At 38.1% G+C, this 15769-nt stretch overlaps 2 protein-coding genes across 2 annotated transcripts in view; one reads left to right on the top strand and one right to left on the bottom strand.

The window, feature by feature from the left end:
• LOC141004802 (adhesion G protein-coupled receptor D2) overlaps positions 1-6567 on the top strand; it is an 89166-nt gene extending 82599 nt beyond the window's left edge. Inside the window, exon 24 of the mRNA XM_073476464.1 lies at positions 5992-6567. Within this exon, the coding sequence (XP_073332565.1) occupies positions 5992-6126 (135 nt within the window). The 3' untranslated portion in view covers positions 6127-6567. The remainder of the gene's footprint in view (positions 1-5991) is intronic.
• A 711-nt stretch (positions 6568-7278) lies between these two features.
• The window catches only part of nr5a2 (nuclear receptor subfamily 5, group A, member 2), a 71253-nt gene continuing 62762 nt past the window's right edge, over positions 7279-15769 (bottom strand). The window contains exon 7 of the mRNA XM_073477246.1: positions 7279-10265. Coding sequence (XP_073333347.1) covers positions 10018-10265 — 248 coding nt within the window. The 3' untranslated portion in view covers positions 7279-10017. The remainder of the gene's footprint in view (positions 10266-15769) is intronic.

Raw genomic sequence — 15769 nt, 5'->3', positions numbered from 1 at the left:
AAGGGTTTTGATATTGATCTCACCAACAGACCTACAGATGCACAAATACTTACATCCATCTGTGGCCACACATTAGCAGACACGCACTTAATTGAATCTTTTCTTTTTGCCATAGGTATGGTATGTAGTACACTCGAGGATATACAGTATTTGATTTAGAATTTACATGTATTACTTTTTTGTTTTGCAGCATTTCTGTAGCACTTTGCCACTATAAACAGGAGCTTATCAATGCAAAAAAACAATGATGTTAAAGACAGTGTAAGAGTAAAGACAGTTCAATGAAAACTCATTAAGGCCAGTCTGTAAGAACTGTGTTTTCAAGTGCTGTACATCATTTGCTCAGGCATCTGGTTGAAATTGCACAGGGCCTTGATGGAAAGCATTCAGTCTTCAGTAAAAGATGTGTTGCCAAACCATTTTGCTGCCTTTGTTTGAAACCGACCGCACCTCTCAGCTCAGTAATGTTGGCACCATTGTTTGCACAAAAGGCATCATTAAGTGTGTATCTTTGTATGCTCACTTAAATGTATTTCTGTAGATAAATAGCTTCATAGATCTTTATATGTGCGTGTAGCAATGTCTGTTGTGTGAGATGTGTATGGGCGATTGGTGATGGTCCTGTCCACCCTGCCCCAGTGCATGATGTCAGATATACATTTTACTGTATGTCCATCAGTGTTAGTATAAATTAGTAAACACGGACCATATTACCTCGTCACTTTTCACATTTTGCTGTTTAATAGTAGGTTCTTTATTTTAGTATTGCGTTTAGTCTGTCACACAACAAATGAATGTGTCTGAACATATTCAAACACCACACTACATATTAATCACATTACTGGGACACAGATCTGCAAAATGGGTGATTACCTGACATCTGGGTACAAAAATCTGGTCTCCACAACCATTTAATTGAGGGTGTAATACTCACGTTTGGTATAGGACTAAAACTAAGACATACTTGGGGCAGTTACCAATCTCCAGATATTAAACTTCAGTGTCATGTTGTCACAAAGAAGCACGAGCCTGAGTCCAAAAAAGTTGGGATGTTTTGTAAAATGTAAATAAAAAAAGAATGCAATCACACACAAAAGCACTATGAAATGTTCCTGAGCATGTGGTTCACAAAGTGCTAAACCTTGCCCAGTGCTTACTCATGAACAAATTAGTCTTTCAAGGATGCCTATCATACCTTTCACAGTATTGTGTTGCCATCAAACATCAAATGTGGTATAATGATATATTCACATAGTTTCACAAAGTTGATGGTGTCAAGTGTACGTCAATAAGGATTAGCAAATTATCAGTTTTCTGTTTTATTTCTGTTCAACACTGCAGTCCTTTTTTTGGAATCAAGGTTGTGAACCTCAATGCAATGTAGAAGTAGTTTAGGTTATGAATGTGTGTTTGTGTGTTTCTAAGCACACTTGTGTGTGTGCTTGTCAGCCTGATTTGGTCTCTTCTCAGGTTATGAACCATTCAACTTTTGTAGTTCTAAGACACTTTGTTTAAGGTCGAAGACTGAAACTTTCTGAGAGGTAAATAAATAAGCAAGTAATGACAGTGTGTGGGTGTTCTGATTCCCTATAGCCTGTTTTTCTCTGCCAAAGCCCCTGTCACAAACACCTTTATGTTTAAGTGCAAGACAGTCTGGCACTTTTGTCTAATGTCTGCAGTTTTTCCAGAAAAAGTTGATTAATTTCACGTTTCCTGTGGTTATAACAGCAGTTTCTTAGGAATTAACTGAAGCAGAGGTGTGTAATTAGTTTAGTATGAGCAGGAGCAAAAGCGCAAGCTCAAAACCATCGATAGATTGAAAAATGACTTCACGTTAGTACTACATCTCCCCTTCCCTTTCTTACTTTAATTGAATTGTTTTGAAAGGTTTGTATTAAATTATTGTCTCTGCTTCCAAAAAATGCTTTGCGGTCAAAACAGTCTCTTTACACAGGCTTTCTGCAGCTGATGAACAGTGTCGTGACATTCAGGTTGTCATGTTATTACACACACCACAGACCTCTTTCTCTGATGTACCCGCACAGCACTCCTTTTGACACTGTCAAAGCAAAGGTCAATATGCCATGTGCTGTCAAGCATTCACCTTCGCCACTTGGCTGAGGTCTGGCAAGATTAATTCTTTGTGTCTTGCGGGCTCTCTATACGCCAGCTTCATCTTTCTTACAATGGAGCCAAGCAAACACAGGAGAAAGTATGCGCCTGAAAGTGTGTGTGTGTGTGTTTGTGTGCGTTTTAAAAGACATTGGTGCAACCGTTTTAACAGGGCGACTCTGTTTGAATTAGATGTTCTAACCCCCCGCTTGCTAAATGGATTTCTGAAGTGGCTGTAGTTGGAGGCTTTCAATCGGATGCAACCTTGAGTCCTTTTTTATGTGAGCTCTGTAGGATTTAAGTGCCGGTATAACATGAGCACGACTGAATGCATGCTCCTCATTTTTTGAAATTGAAAAATCTCCAAAGGCTCTCCCCATTGTGCAGGCAATTAATGGAATGCTGGCAGCGAGGTTCAGGTGCTTAAAAGTTGTATTTTTTCTCTCTCTCTCGCTCTCTTTTTAATGACTAATAAAGGATAATCATCGTGGAAAAAAACATCATAATGCTGTAGGCTTCCTCTTTATGCACAATGATGTATAATGCATGCTTTGAAATGAAACGGCAGTGGCCTTCGAACCATTCCATCTCCAAACCTTAGTGTATTTGTTTTGCATGCCACAGTGAGGCTTTTGCATAACAATAGTGAGTGTTCCCATTAACAATGCTTGCCTATTAATTTGATCTTTACATTTTTAAAGTTTGTCCATCAGGCCGCCAAACAATGGGTCCCCCAGTCACTGTTTGGCATAAGTGATTAGAAAGTTGGCTAATTGCCCCTCTGAAGAGTTGCGCAGTTTCTTTTTAGCCGTCTTGTTCATCTGTAAGCCTCAACCAGTTTTAACACTCAAAAACAGACAAAGAAACCACTTTATTCAGCAACAAAATGCAATGAAAAGTGATTTTCTCTTGGTTTTGGAAAATATGTCCCAATTATTTGAAGACAACCTGTAGTGACTTTGTAGATGTAAGAGGGGAACATATAAATAAAATACCAGTGACAGTCAATTTTACATCAGTGCTTGTTTTATTAAATCAGTGCCCAGCATAATTGTTAAAGCTATGATTTTTAATTGTTTGTTTTGTTTTGTTTTGCTTTGCTATATGATCAAATGAGATATTATGACAAAATACCATAAACTTTGTCAGCTCCAAAAAAAGCTTTTGTCTCAGCTGCCCGGAACTGATGAACCACGGTTCCAGTGATAACATGTGGTCACTATCTAACGAATGATAAGAGGATTGGTCTGTGTGTTTTATTTTCTTGCATGCTAATTGATTTTCTCAGAGGAGGCAGTTCCTGTTCTGGTTGTAGGCTTTAATGGGATAATGTTTAAATACATTTTTAGGGAAGGACTTTTAAATTTAAGTTCAGCAGTAAAAATACAAAGCCGCAGAAAATTGAGGTGAGAACAACGAGGCCTGTAATGACCTGGAATAACTGAGTTAATACACACAGGTGCAAAGTGTCTAATACTCTGTGTTTATTTGTTACTTGTGGTGGTCACTTGAAAAAAGGTTTTAAATAAAGGCAAAGCGTTAGATTTCATCTAAAATAAATGATGTGTTCAAATAATTTAATCTATTATAACATCACTTGTTGGTTTGGTGGGTTATCATTTCTGATGAATTCAACAAAGTTTTTGCCACCATGCGGCGCTGAGCGGGTGTTTTATTTTATTCAGACTGGTTATGCTTTTCTCAGGCCTGTTGGGCCTCGGGTCCTGCCTGAAACTGGACTGAATACCAAACTGGCTTATTCCAGTGTTCAGTTGCACCTTTTCTTGCAATCTTGGAACACTTCCAAGAGCTTTTGTTTTTTCTTGTGCCCTCAATCTCTTTCTCTTTGACTGCGCTTTGACAATGCAGGGAAACATACAAGCGCATCTCGGTAAACACGAGTGATGTGGTTCCAGAGTTTAAAAGCTTCACATAACACTGGCAGACACAACTTGGGGCTGTTTGTGTGATGGAAAGGAAAACTTGTTTAGAAACTGACAGCGCTGCGTCTGTGTGTGTGTGTGTGTGTGTGTGTGTGTGTGTGTGTGTGTGTGTGTGTGTGTGTGTGTGTGTGTGTGTGTGTGTGTGAAAAGAGAGAGAGAGAGAGAAACTGCGTCTATGTGTGTTTATGTTGCTTTTGGCAAGTTATTCATTTGTGCTTTTTTTTTCTTTTTTCTTGCTCTCTGTGTGGTTATCTTTTGAGTTGGTCGGTTTGGAGCTGATGTCCACCTTCGGGGATGCGCATAGCATGCATTTCTGAGTATTTTCACCTGAGGCTGCACTTGTTAGAGTCTGCGGATAAATGTATATACATTATTTATACAAATTCAGGGCGAGTGAAAGCAGGTTTAACACATTTACAGACAGGAGGCCAGGCACTGCAAGCCAAGCTCCAAGTGAGGATTGCAACGTTGTGCGGCGGGGATCGAGCTGGCCTCTTGCCTGACTGTGACCGGCATCCTTAATGCTGCACGAGAACACTGCTAACGTTTTTATCAACAACGCAGCAATCCAATGATCACTCACATCGTTTACTTAATGGAGGAAATATGTGAAAGAATAGCTTTTCCAAACTTTGGTTTGTTACATTTACAATTTGTCTAATATAATATGATTATATATACATATATATATGTATATATATATATATATATATATATATATATATATATATATATATATATATATAGTTTGTTTTTCTTTCTTTTTTTTCAAAAGTTCAAAAGCATGCTGTGCTGTATTACATTACAGAAACAATGTCATTAGTTTTTGCTGCACTGTGATCCTTTCAGATCAAGTTTACAGAGACTCTTACAATCCCAATATTTTTACATTGAAACCTTTGAACAACTTATTTATTCACTAGGGCAAAATGTAAATTTTATTTTGTACAGATTGAGTATTAAACAAAACTTTAAAAGATATTAATGTGACTGAGAGAGAAAAGGGGAGTAGGAAAGGCAGATCCTGTGTTACAGGTAGTTGTAGGTTGGATCCTACAGAAGGAGGATGTCTCTGTGCTGTTGTAGCGTCATCTCAATAGTCAGGCTAGTCAAATGTGATGTCTTGTCAATATAGGATATAAGAATATATTAAAAATGATTCTTCATATTTTACCTAATGATTCCATGTAATCTTTACTTGTTAGGAAAGTGAACGTCTTAAGAATATTTTTTAGCATTATAAGAAAAATCACTTTGTAAAACCACAATGTATTTCGATAAATAATGAAGGTCTAATTTGTATTAACAGCAACATTTGTGGGGTTGAAGGTTGTAGGATGGGTGGAGTCAGAGTGAACAGAGCTGCACTTTAAATTTGTATTATTTTGATAGCTTTATGTAGACTAGAGTATATATAACACTATGTATAATTTTCGGAAATATTTAGCTATGTTATTAATTAATATTATAGCTGAGGCAGTTTGACAGCAAGAATTCAGATGAAAATTATGCAGACATCAGAGTCAAATGTCTTACTGTATACCTATATGAAATACTTATGGCTACTGAAACCTACCGAAACACAGATCAGTTCAGATAGAATGAAATCTTATCCTATCATGAAGGAAATATGCATATATGTGTTGAAAGACATTAAAGTAGCATTTAATCAATTACAAGGGCAGTCTTTATTGAGAGGAAGTGTTGAGCTGGTTATGTTATGTTTGGACTTGTGAACAATACAATGACAAAAGCTGTTGTAAAAAAACATATAAAGACACATTTAACTTTTCTTAATATGAAGTGGGAAATGTCCCTCTCCCTTCACACACATCTACCAGTGCATTTTGCGACCAAAGCCTTGAATAAATAAATACTGTTTTCTTAATTTGACTTGACACCCCCCACTTACCCATCCCCTTCTCCCATCCAGGAGGCTCCTCCCTCAGATGTGGATACCTTGCCAGCTGGTTGTAGTCTTCATGTTCCCATGGAGCTGGAGTTTGCAGCTTCCTGTTTCCCTCTCAGCCCTGTGCCTCAGAAAAGCTGTGGCCTCGTCTACATTGACTGACCAGGCTGGTGACGGTGATTGTAATTTCATATTGTGATTCATTTTTCAATCAGACTTGGTGTGATGTTTTTCTTTGTATTATAACTCCTTTTACCTTTGACCATTGTAGAGACACAGACATATTTGGTACGCGTGTTTGATTCCTTCGTAGTGGTTGTAAGTATTTTCAGTGATCCAGGGCTCATTCTGCTTTTAACACTTATTTCAAGATGTGCTGTATAATGATATAAACTAAATGCCTCAAATATAATTTCACTCTAAACTTTAATTCACAAAAAAATTCTTCCTCTTTGCATTTGGTATATTTGTATTTTTCATGGTGTAATCTCGTCCATGGCTTCACCTGCTGTACATTTGCTTGTGAGAGTGTTACTGTATACTGTCCAGTAAAGTGTGTTACATGAACTGAATAATGGGGCATACTTTTGATCCATTAGTGTGAGATGCATATCATGTGACCACGATGTCCCTTGTTTGATACAGGTGGAAATTTGTATCACATGCCATTCCTTCTCTCTCCCCTGGTACTGTAAAACAATCAAATAAAGGCCAGAATGTCATCAAATTAAATAAAATTAAGCAGAACTGGATCATTCCTGATTTTGCATGTGTACAGAAGAAAGTATATGTTGAGAGACAAAATAAAAATACAATCAAGCCCCTGTGTACCTGAACTCTTCCAATGTTTCCTGTCATTCTACTGTCAACTTTCAAATAAAGGTCAGAATGGCAGCAAAAAATAAGGACAAGAATTACAGCAAAGTCATATTTTTTCTGTGTATTGTGTTTGCTTCTAACCATGAAACAGAAGTGAACATGTGTGCCCAGTGAAACCCCTTTTCCTGACATTTATAATCCCAAGCTGATGCTGTTTACAACAAGACAAAATGTGTGTCCAAAAAAATGTCCCAAAGAGAAAAATAATATTCAAGAATTGGAGTACCTATTCTTTAAATTTTCTTTCCACAACATATAGTTTCTCTGTAGATAATACATTTCTGAATCTACATTTACTTGGGAATTAATCTCTCATTCCTACATAATTTTTTATTATAATGTTATTCAAGGGATGTTGGAATAGCTATTCATTTTTCCCCTTTAAGAACACATGTAATGGAACTGGACAGCATTAGTGTGCGCAGGAAGCGAGAATCTGGTGTTATAAGCATAATAATTATTTATTGACTTATGAAGAAAAATTCAATTAGCCTCAGAGACACTTCCCAGGACAGGGTTAGTGATGGGGGTATTCAGAATGTCAGCAGGAGCAACAAAAGTCAGAGACAAGCGGGGGGGAAATAGCATTTAAGTCCTTGTTAAACCATTGATCCTGCATACAAGTCGGTCCTGACGGTTGCTCTTAAGCTTCGATTTGGTTTGTTGTAGAGCAAATGTCTAAATTCCATTCCCTTTAACATCTGACAGGTGAAGTTACAGGAAACTATTCCTACTGTAATTAACTAAACAAACTCCTGTTGAGGATGGAGCAGGACCACAGCAGTTCCACCAAACATGCAGTCAAAAAATGGGACTTCTGCATTGGTCACAATAATGTGCATGACTGAATTTGTATGTGATATAGAATTCAACCTGTTTGCTGATAGGAAATCTGAAGCAGCTGCAGAACTTAACACAGAATTCGAGGAAGTGGGTGATAAAAGATTGTCTGATCATGAGGGTATGAGAAAATGGAGCTCGGGACCAGAAACTGCTTAATATCATGGGATTTAAGTGAATTTTCTGTACATTAAACATGCCATTGAAAAACTTTTCAGATCGTTCTATGACTTAACAAAATGTCGACAGGTAAAAAAGTAAACACCACAGGTTGTTGCGGGGGGAAGTGTTGGGACATTTAGAAAAAAAACAGTAACAACAACTACTGTGCATGTGAAAGACTCCACATGAAAATAATTTAGGGTGCCATGTTTTAAGAAAATAAAAAAAAGACAAGCCAGTTTCGTTCATTTTGGACACAATACCAGAAGTCACAGCTCACAGGGGGAAAGATGCAGTCTTTGGTACAAGAGCAAACAGGACAGAACAACGATGCAGGTTGAAATTCAGTAAGAAAAACTGATGTGGCACAAACATCTTTCACACCTACTCGCTTAAATACAATACTCTTTTCAATGTACATACTTGCATAAACATTTAAAAAGACAGAAAGAAATGTGGTGAATTTTTTTTTTTCTTTTTGAAAGCCCAAATGTTGCTCCAGACCTGCATCTCTGAACTACTTGAGGAAACAAAACAAGAACATGCTACAGTAAACAAATTTATTCTGGTGCGGACACCTCACGTCATGTAACACATAGATGGAAACCCAGAGACGCAATAAATTATCTTCATTATTAAGCGTAACCAGTGACATACTGTACATCAAAAAGGTAAAAGCACTGTAAATAAAAAAAAGAAAAAAGTCTACAAAAAGGTTGAAAGTTAAACGGAACCCTTATACAGAAATGCTTAAGAAACAAATGTTTGAATGTCAGCAGACACTAATTAATATTTAATTAATATTTTAAGTGATTCCTTTTTGATTTTAGTGTCTCACGACATAATTTAAGTACTGCTCAAAACAAATTAGAAAATAAAACACTGTACACACACCAAAGAAAGCAAACCAGAGGGATCTTTTTTTTTTTTTTCATTTCGTTGATTTCATTTTTTAGGAAATCATTGCTTTGCAATTTATGCTTCATCACAGTTCTCTCCCATATGACCACATGACTGTAAACACCTGTTGAATTATTCTTTTTTAAATTTTTACAACATTAATACTTTATATATATATTTGTACATATTTCCATTCACATCTGCACGGTTAGCTAGCATGGTAATGAAATAAGGCAAGACTCACATAACTGTGACATCACAAATCTTGTTTTCTCTTATAATACTGATTATTAAGGTTTTTTTTTTTGTAATTTCCTTCTTCTGTTCTGCAGCAGGCTTTGGTCTTTCTGGACAAAGGCAGGGACGATCCTTCTCCGTCTCCAGAATCACACTTTTGTTTTGTTCCAGTTTGATGAAATAATAAAAAGGGAAGGTGTTTTTTGCAGGAAAAAAGGGCTATAAATACAATTGTTTCAGCTGACATTAATTGAATTTATTTAACACTGGACTTTCTGAGGTACATAGTTTAAGATGATTTGGGGAGGTGGAATAAGAAAGGGGAACCACAAGGTGACCATGAGAAGCAAATGTCTTCCATTACAAGAGGGAAAAAAACATCATATTTTACTTCCTTTTGGCCTATTTATCGTTTTGTTCATTAAAGAATGTTCCTTTTTCAGACCTTTATTTTTTCATCATCAGTTCTCCCTTTTCAGCTGCCGTGGCAGGTGTCTTTTGTGAGTTTGAAAAACAGACGTGACTGTAGGTAAGAGTCTCTGGCCTGGTTCACTGCTTGTCTTTACAGTACCAATGACAGCTAAAAGCCAGTTTCAGTGAGAGAGCGCAGAGAAATAAGCCACCGCCGTACAGTCACATAGTTGTCTGAAAGATGGGCGGTGTTACTCAGTTTCCTTTCTCAGCACAAAAAGCCTCTCACAGTGTCACCAGCGCTAAAACACTCAAGGGTTGTTAATTCTTTAAGTTGCAGCCTGCCAGTCTTGATAGTCTGTGCTAGTGCAGACGATTACATCCCATCTTGAAGTGTCAAATGCAGTGTTAGTTTCAAGTGTTTTTCTTTTTTCCTTTCAATATTGTCTTTGTGTGGTTGAGGAGATGTGGCTCTTTTTTTTTTTTAGAATAAAGGGTCCCATATGTTCTTAGTGTGTGCACGTTACACAATCAAGTCTCAGCTGGAGTTTCAGTTTGGTGAAAGCGTTACTTGGAGTTTTTAGGATGTCTGCACAGCTGCATTGTGGGTAGCACAGTCTCCTCCTAAGCTCTCTTGGCATGTAGCATTTCAATGAGCAGGTTGTTGCAGGGCACGTCGCCGTTCAGGTGTTTGTAGTAAAGGTATTCTTCCGCCTGCAGGCTGATGGCTCGGATCTCCGGCAGCCGGAGGAGCAGCTGGCCAAACTTGTCCGTTTGCTGTGGATAGTTACACATGACGTAGTCCAGCAGTGCTGCGTTGACCTGCTCCTGGACACTTTCTACCAGGTGGAAGTTCTCCAGGTTCTTCACATCTACAAGAAGAAGCAAAGAAAATATTAGACAAGTTAAAATGTCACTCAAACAATGTCTAGGGGGACTGTTGAGAAGTATAAGAACAAAGGATAACAGTCTGCAGTATGAATGTACTTTCAACACATTATAGACATGACCTTCATAGAAAGTGTTACCAAACAAAGGAATAAAAACGATTATAGAGCTTTATAGGTTTATGCTGAGTGCGGTATGGTAGTTGTGTTCACACTCAGTCCTAGATTTAGGCCAGATCCATGATAATAGATTCTTTGAGTTTTTTGGCTAAAGTAATGTTCAAGCAAACATATGACTCATATAATCAGCTGCCTGTATGTCTCATGTCGAACTGCAACCAAGAAACTATTAACTCAAGACAGTTTAATAGTGTCAAAGTATCCTCAATTGGGAGATAAGTGAAGGGGCCATAATCGTTCGTATTTCAAAGACAAAAGGTTAGAATAATGAGTATTCTCATTTATCAGGGGACGGTGCTACAACTTGTAATCTTTGGTTCTGGCTGTTTTTTTTTTTTTACTTTAAAGAGGACTTCAAACTGCACCGCATGACGAAATATCCCTCCCTCCTCTTCCTTTTTTCCCTCTGAATCGTCTCTTGAGACTGCGATGTAGAGGGAATCAGGTAAAGGCAAAAAAAATAAAAATCTCCTCCTGAGAGATTCATTCCCCTCGAGTCCATGAATTATGTAGGGCAGAGTTACAGTCATATTGGCACCAGCGCTGCTCCTTAACCCAACGCCTTAACTATCCTTTTATACCATAACAAAACAGAATGAATCGTAATTATTTTTGAAGAAAATATTTTTTTAAAGCATCAATCTTGTGGAACACAGTTGTAACTTTAACTGCAGGGTTAAAAAAAAAATCATCTTGGTGGGAAGTCTTTTTTTCACCATTAATTTCATGTGCAAAATACATTTTGCATCTTTCCAAAATCCTACCTTTACGCGCAGCTATAAGCACTTTTCCTTGACAATAATAAGCTCACTGGGGGTTTGAGCAGATTATTGCAAGACAAGACAAAAATTTGCTAAATGGATAATGGTGGTCCAGAGCGCTGTGTACTTGTCATGATTATGAAGCGCAGGGCTGCAGAATATTTAATCAGATAGTAGCTCTGTGTGTGTGTGTGTGTGTGTGTGTGTGATCTTTTATTAATCTGTTTGACCCCAGGTTGAGTGTGCTCACAGCGAGCTAATGTGGAATGACAGAGTCCCTGTGTCTAGTTGACACCTCCGGACCAACACACACTAAAATATACCATCTTTCATGCCAAATCTCTGCCATTCTCTCAGACACACACACACATACTGACACTAATCCATGGAAATACACATAATATTTCTCTCTCACACACAGTATCCCCTTCCCACACACACACACACTCACACACACATACACCCCATCCACCCACCCATTGCATTAGAAGGAAGGAGGGGGAGATAAATCAGCAGCTAATGAGGTCTAGAGAATGAGAAGCAGGTCCTTCAAGGCACTTCCATCTATGATGCACTCTACCATGCTATTACAATCTGTATGTGTGTGTGTGCGTGCGTGTGTCTCTTCTTGTGCTGCCTGTGTTTGTATGAGCAGGCGTGAAGCATGTGCATGCATACCCTGACCTCTGGGTGACACGACGGGGGCTAAATAAGGCCAACAAGAGGGCAGGAAAAGGGGGATGGGGGGGTGGCCTGTGACAAAGGAGGCTCCAAACAAACATGACATGTGCTTTTTCCTGCTGCCACTCAGCTGTCTGACCCCCTATCAGACTCCTAAACTGCCTTTCACACCAGGAAAACCTCAGAGAAGCATTAAAGTAGCCTTACATAAGCTAACCCGGTAAGAGTGTGGGCTGTAGGCTTTAACGCTCAGGCGTCCTACGCAGGTCAAGAAAAATAATGCTCATATTTTATCCGCACATTGAACAAATGTAGCACTGACATTTTTCTTTTCTGAGCTGCTCAGAAAGTCTAAAAATGTGGAACACCTTTTTATAGTTATTGCTGGTGAAGGCTGTAGCCAGGATTTCTGGAAAGAGTCCATGACCCTTCACTGAACTTATTCCCATTCAGCATATTTCATTTATTCGATTAACTTATTCAGTTAACTGTTAAACTACATTTTCCTGCAATTTTACTCTTACAAAGCTATTTCAAAGCTGTCTCCACACTGCCATGGATACAATTCTGGTAGTAAAATAGTCATTTTATAGTGCTGGGTATCAGACCTAAATACATCCTGAATACAGACTGAAATGTCGACAGCACTGTATCAAAAAGTTTTAAAAGTTGGTATTAAATGCTTTTGTCAGATTCTTGTTGATGTATTCTTTTTATATAAAACTTTGCATGAACTAAATACATTAGAACCTGACCAATACTCGATTTTTGGGGCCGTCGATGCATTAGAAATGTTAAAATCGGCCCATATACACGCGTTTTTGGCAAAGATCCCTTAAATGCAGTTATCAAACACACAAATCTGAAAATTCATGGGATTATGTAAATTTGCAAAATGACAATGCAAGATTCTGTTTCTAATAGCATCAATGATATACTTTTAAGCACAAAAATGATTTAATCAGTACATTTTTAAATAGTATTTAATACATGTAAGGACAAGTGTTCTTTTCGTCCATAACAAACATCTCATGCTGCTTAATAATCGATTCAGGGACGTCGGAGCCCCTTCTGAGTTTGATTAGGTTAATTCTGCAGCAACATGACAAGGTGAGCCCAGATCACTGCAAAAACATGTGAGGTGTTGCCATGGTTTCCCAGAAAGATTTGTCCGTGTTCGTGCACCAGCGTGCACACATGTGGAGGGGAGTTTGATGGGTGCATGTGTGGATGTTGTGTGGATGTCTCTGTCAAGCTAATTAGGGGAAAGTGAGGCAAAAAGACAGCATTTTAATTGCTAATTATTACCCGAGCCCCTTTTGAAAAAATAATGAATGGGGGCTTCCAAAAAGGAAAAAAAGAGAAAGGCAAAAAAATGACAATAGTTTGATATCTAGTCCCGTTTGCAAAACCAGTGGGCAAGTGAAAAACCAGACAAAAACCACTCAGGTTGATGAGAAATGTTTGTTAATTGTGTTGCTAATCAAATAAGACAAGTGGATTGATTATAATTGACTGATCGTTCAGAGACTGAAGAGGGGTGATGAACGAACGAAAAGGGTTAAGGGGGCATAAAAAGACACAAATATCAACAATTGATCAATGATTCCCAGACAGTGTCAGGTTGGAGCATTAAGTGTGCTAAGCGCTCTCTCCTCTTCCTTCAGTGACCCCCCTCCTCCCCCCTCCTCTATCTCTCTCTTTCTCTCTACATCTCATTGTTCAGTCACTGTGGGACTAATTATCAACTTTTTTTCACATAAGACAGCCACAGTTCGTTGCAGCGCCGCGTCTGAATACTCAAATGGAAACCCCGAGGTCCCGCGGAATACATTGTTTCATTTGACGGGCGATCATGCTGAAGCCAGCGACCTAATGCTAAAGCACACACAAACACACACACACACACACACACACTCATTCTCTCTCTCACAGAGCCCCTGAAATCACCGCTGTGCTTTTTAATTAGACTAGATCTGCTCTGTGCTACGAGTGTGTGTGCGTGTGTGTGTGAGTGTGTGTGTGCATTTCTTTGCTCTCTCACTGCCCCTTACAATCAACCTGCTCTAGGGACACACACAAACACAGCATTTAGATACACATTCACTCATGCAAATACTCGCTCCATTACTTCACTCTGATCTCAATAATGCCTCACAGAGTGGACACTGTGATGTGAAAAAACTATGAGAAATAAAAAAAACATCACTTGGTCAAAGTTCAACGTTCGCTGCAAAAGCAAACAGGCATTGCTCTGTTTATGGCTGAAAGAAGCCAAAGAGGTAGAAAAATACTGCCCTGTGAACTATAAGGCAGCCTGGTAATAGATCCTAGTTGTGTAAGACCTGACCTGAAATGCTTAAGGCTCAATAAAGTGAACTGTTCAACGATATTTTCTATTCATTTTATGAATTCATCCCTAAACCCTGTTTCAAAGCTGTCTCCACATGGGCAAGAATGACATTCTGGTGGGGAAATATTGAGTCCTTTATAGTGCTGGTTACCAAACCTAATTACATATTGAATACCGACTGGAGTCCATAGCACCATATTGAAAAATGGTATTAAAAGTTGGTTTTAATGGGAAGTTTATTTGCTTGGATTTTATAACTTAAAACAGCTTTTGTCAAGACAAAAATGCATTAAAAGGTCATGTTTGATAACAAAATAAATAAATAAAGAAATGGTAACATTTACTATGAAGCAAATGTCTATAAGGCATAATAACCTATTATGAACCTACTCGTGATGCGCTATAATGCGCCTATATTGCCATATAATATTTTTTATAGCCACTAATTAATATTTTTAATTTCTTTACAAGTAATGATCATCATCATAACTCATTATAGCACCAATGTTTACAATGCATATTATTATGCATATAATGGATTGCTCTGACTTTACACAACAAAGAAAATGAGTGGTTGTGCTTGACTTGTGTAATATCTGCCTATAACACAGGGATTTAATTACTTAAAGCATCCAATTGCCACTTATAGTAACTATAAACTATGAGCGTTATAATATAATATGATCCTTGCAGTGACCAGCAATTATAAAGTATTGAAACCTGACTTTATAAGTCATAATAAAATGCTATATATTGTGTTATGATTATTGTTATAAAGTATTATTTATAAGTTATTATAGACATCTGTTTGCCACTCTGCTTAGATAAAGTCACTTAAAAAACAGCTTCTGTTAAGATAAAAACTGTTAAGATGAGGGTAAGATCATGTTGACTGAAAAAAATCACACTATTTTCTCATCACACTATCACATTTTTCCATAATATCTTATTAATATAAGACATATGAGGCAACAGTTATACATGTCAAAATAACACCATGTCCGTCACAGTATACTTCTAGTGCCCCCTATCAATAAACCTCTTAGTCACATGCTGCCGATCCACTCCGCCCTCAAAACTTCACAACATGTGTTTCCTGCCGGGTCCAAAAACAACACATAAAACTCTTGGGTCATAAACGGTTATTGAGTCAAGTGCTGTCAGTAAGCTGGGCCAATTAAACGTGAATGGAAGACAAACTTGGCACTTCCTGTATAGGCGGGAATTACGGGCTCGGCTCTTCCAATCGGGACTTTCACAGGCGTTTATATGAGCCTATCAAAGCTGAAGCACCTTTTACAATTGCAGTGGCGCTTCAAAGAGCAAGTAGATGAACCCGTGTCCAGGCCAAGTCCTCTTTATTGCACAGTGCTGGATTGTTATCAAGTCAACTGCTTGTCACTGCTACTTTATTCATTATTAATCTGCCTAGCAGCTCGGCTCCAATCAGAGGCAGAGGCGTTGAATGAAGTGAACCCAATAACCTTTAACTCTACTTTGGTTGAGGCCTAAGA

Source organism: Pagrus major, chromosome 11, assembly GCF_040436345.1.
Source record: "Pagrus major chromosome 11, Pma_NU_1.0".
Taxonomy (NCBI): domain Eukaryota; kingdom Metazoa; phylum Chordata; class Actinopteri; order Spariformes; family Sparidae; genus Pagrus; species Pagrus major.
The sequence above is the reverse complement of the archived record's forward strand: the minus strand, read 5'-3'. Positions and strand labels throughout refer to the sequence as shown.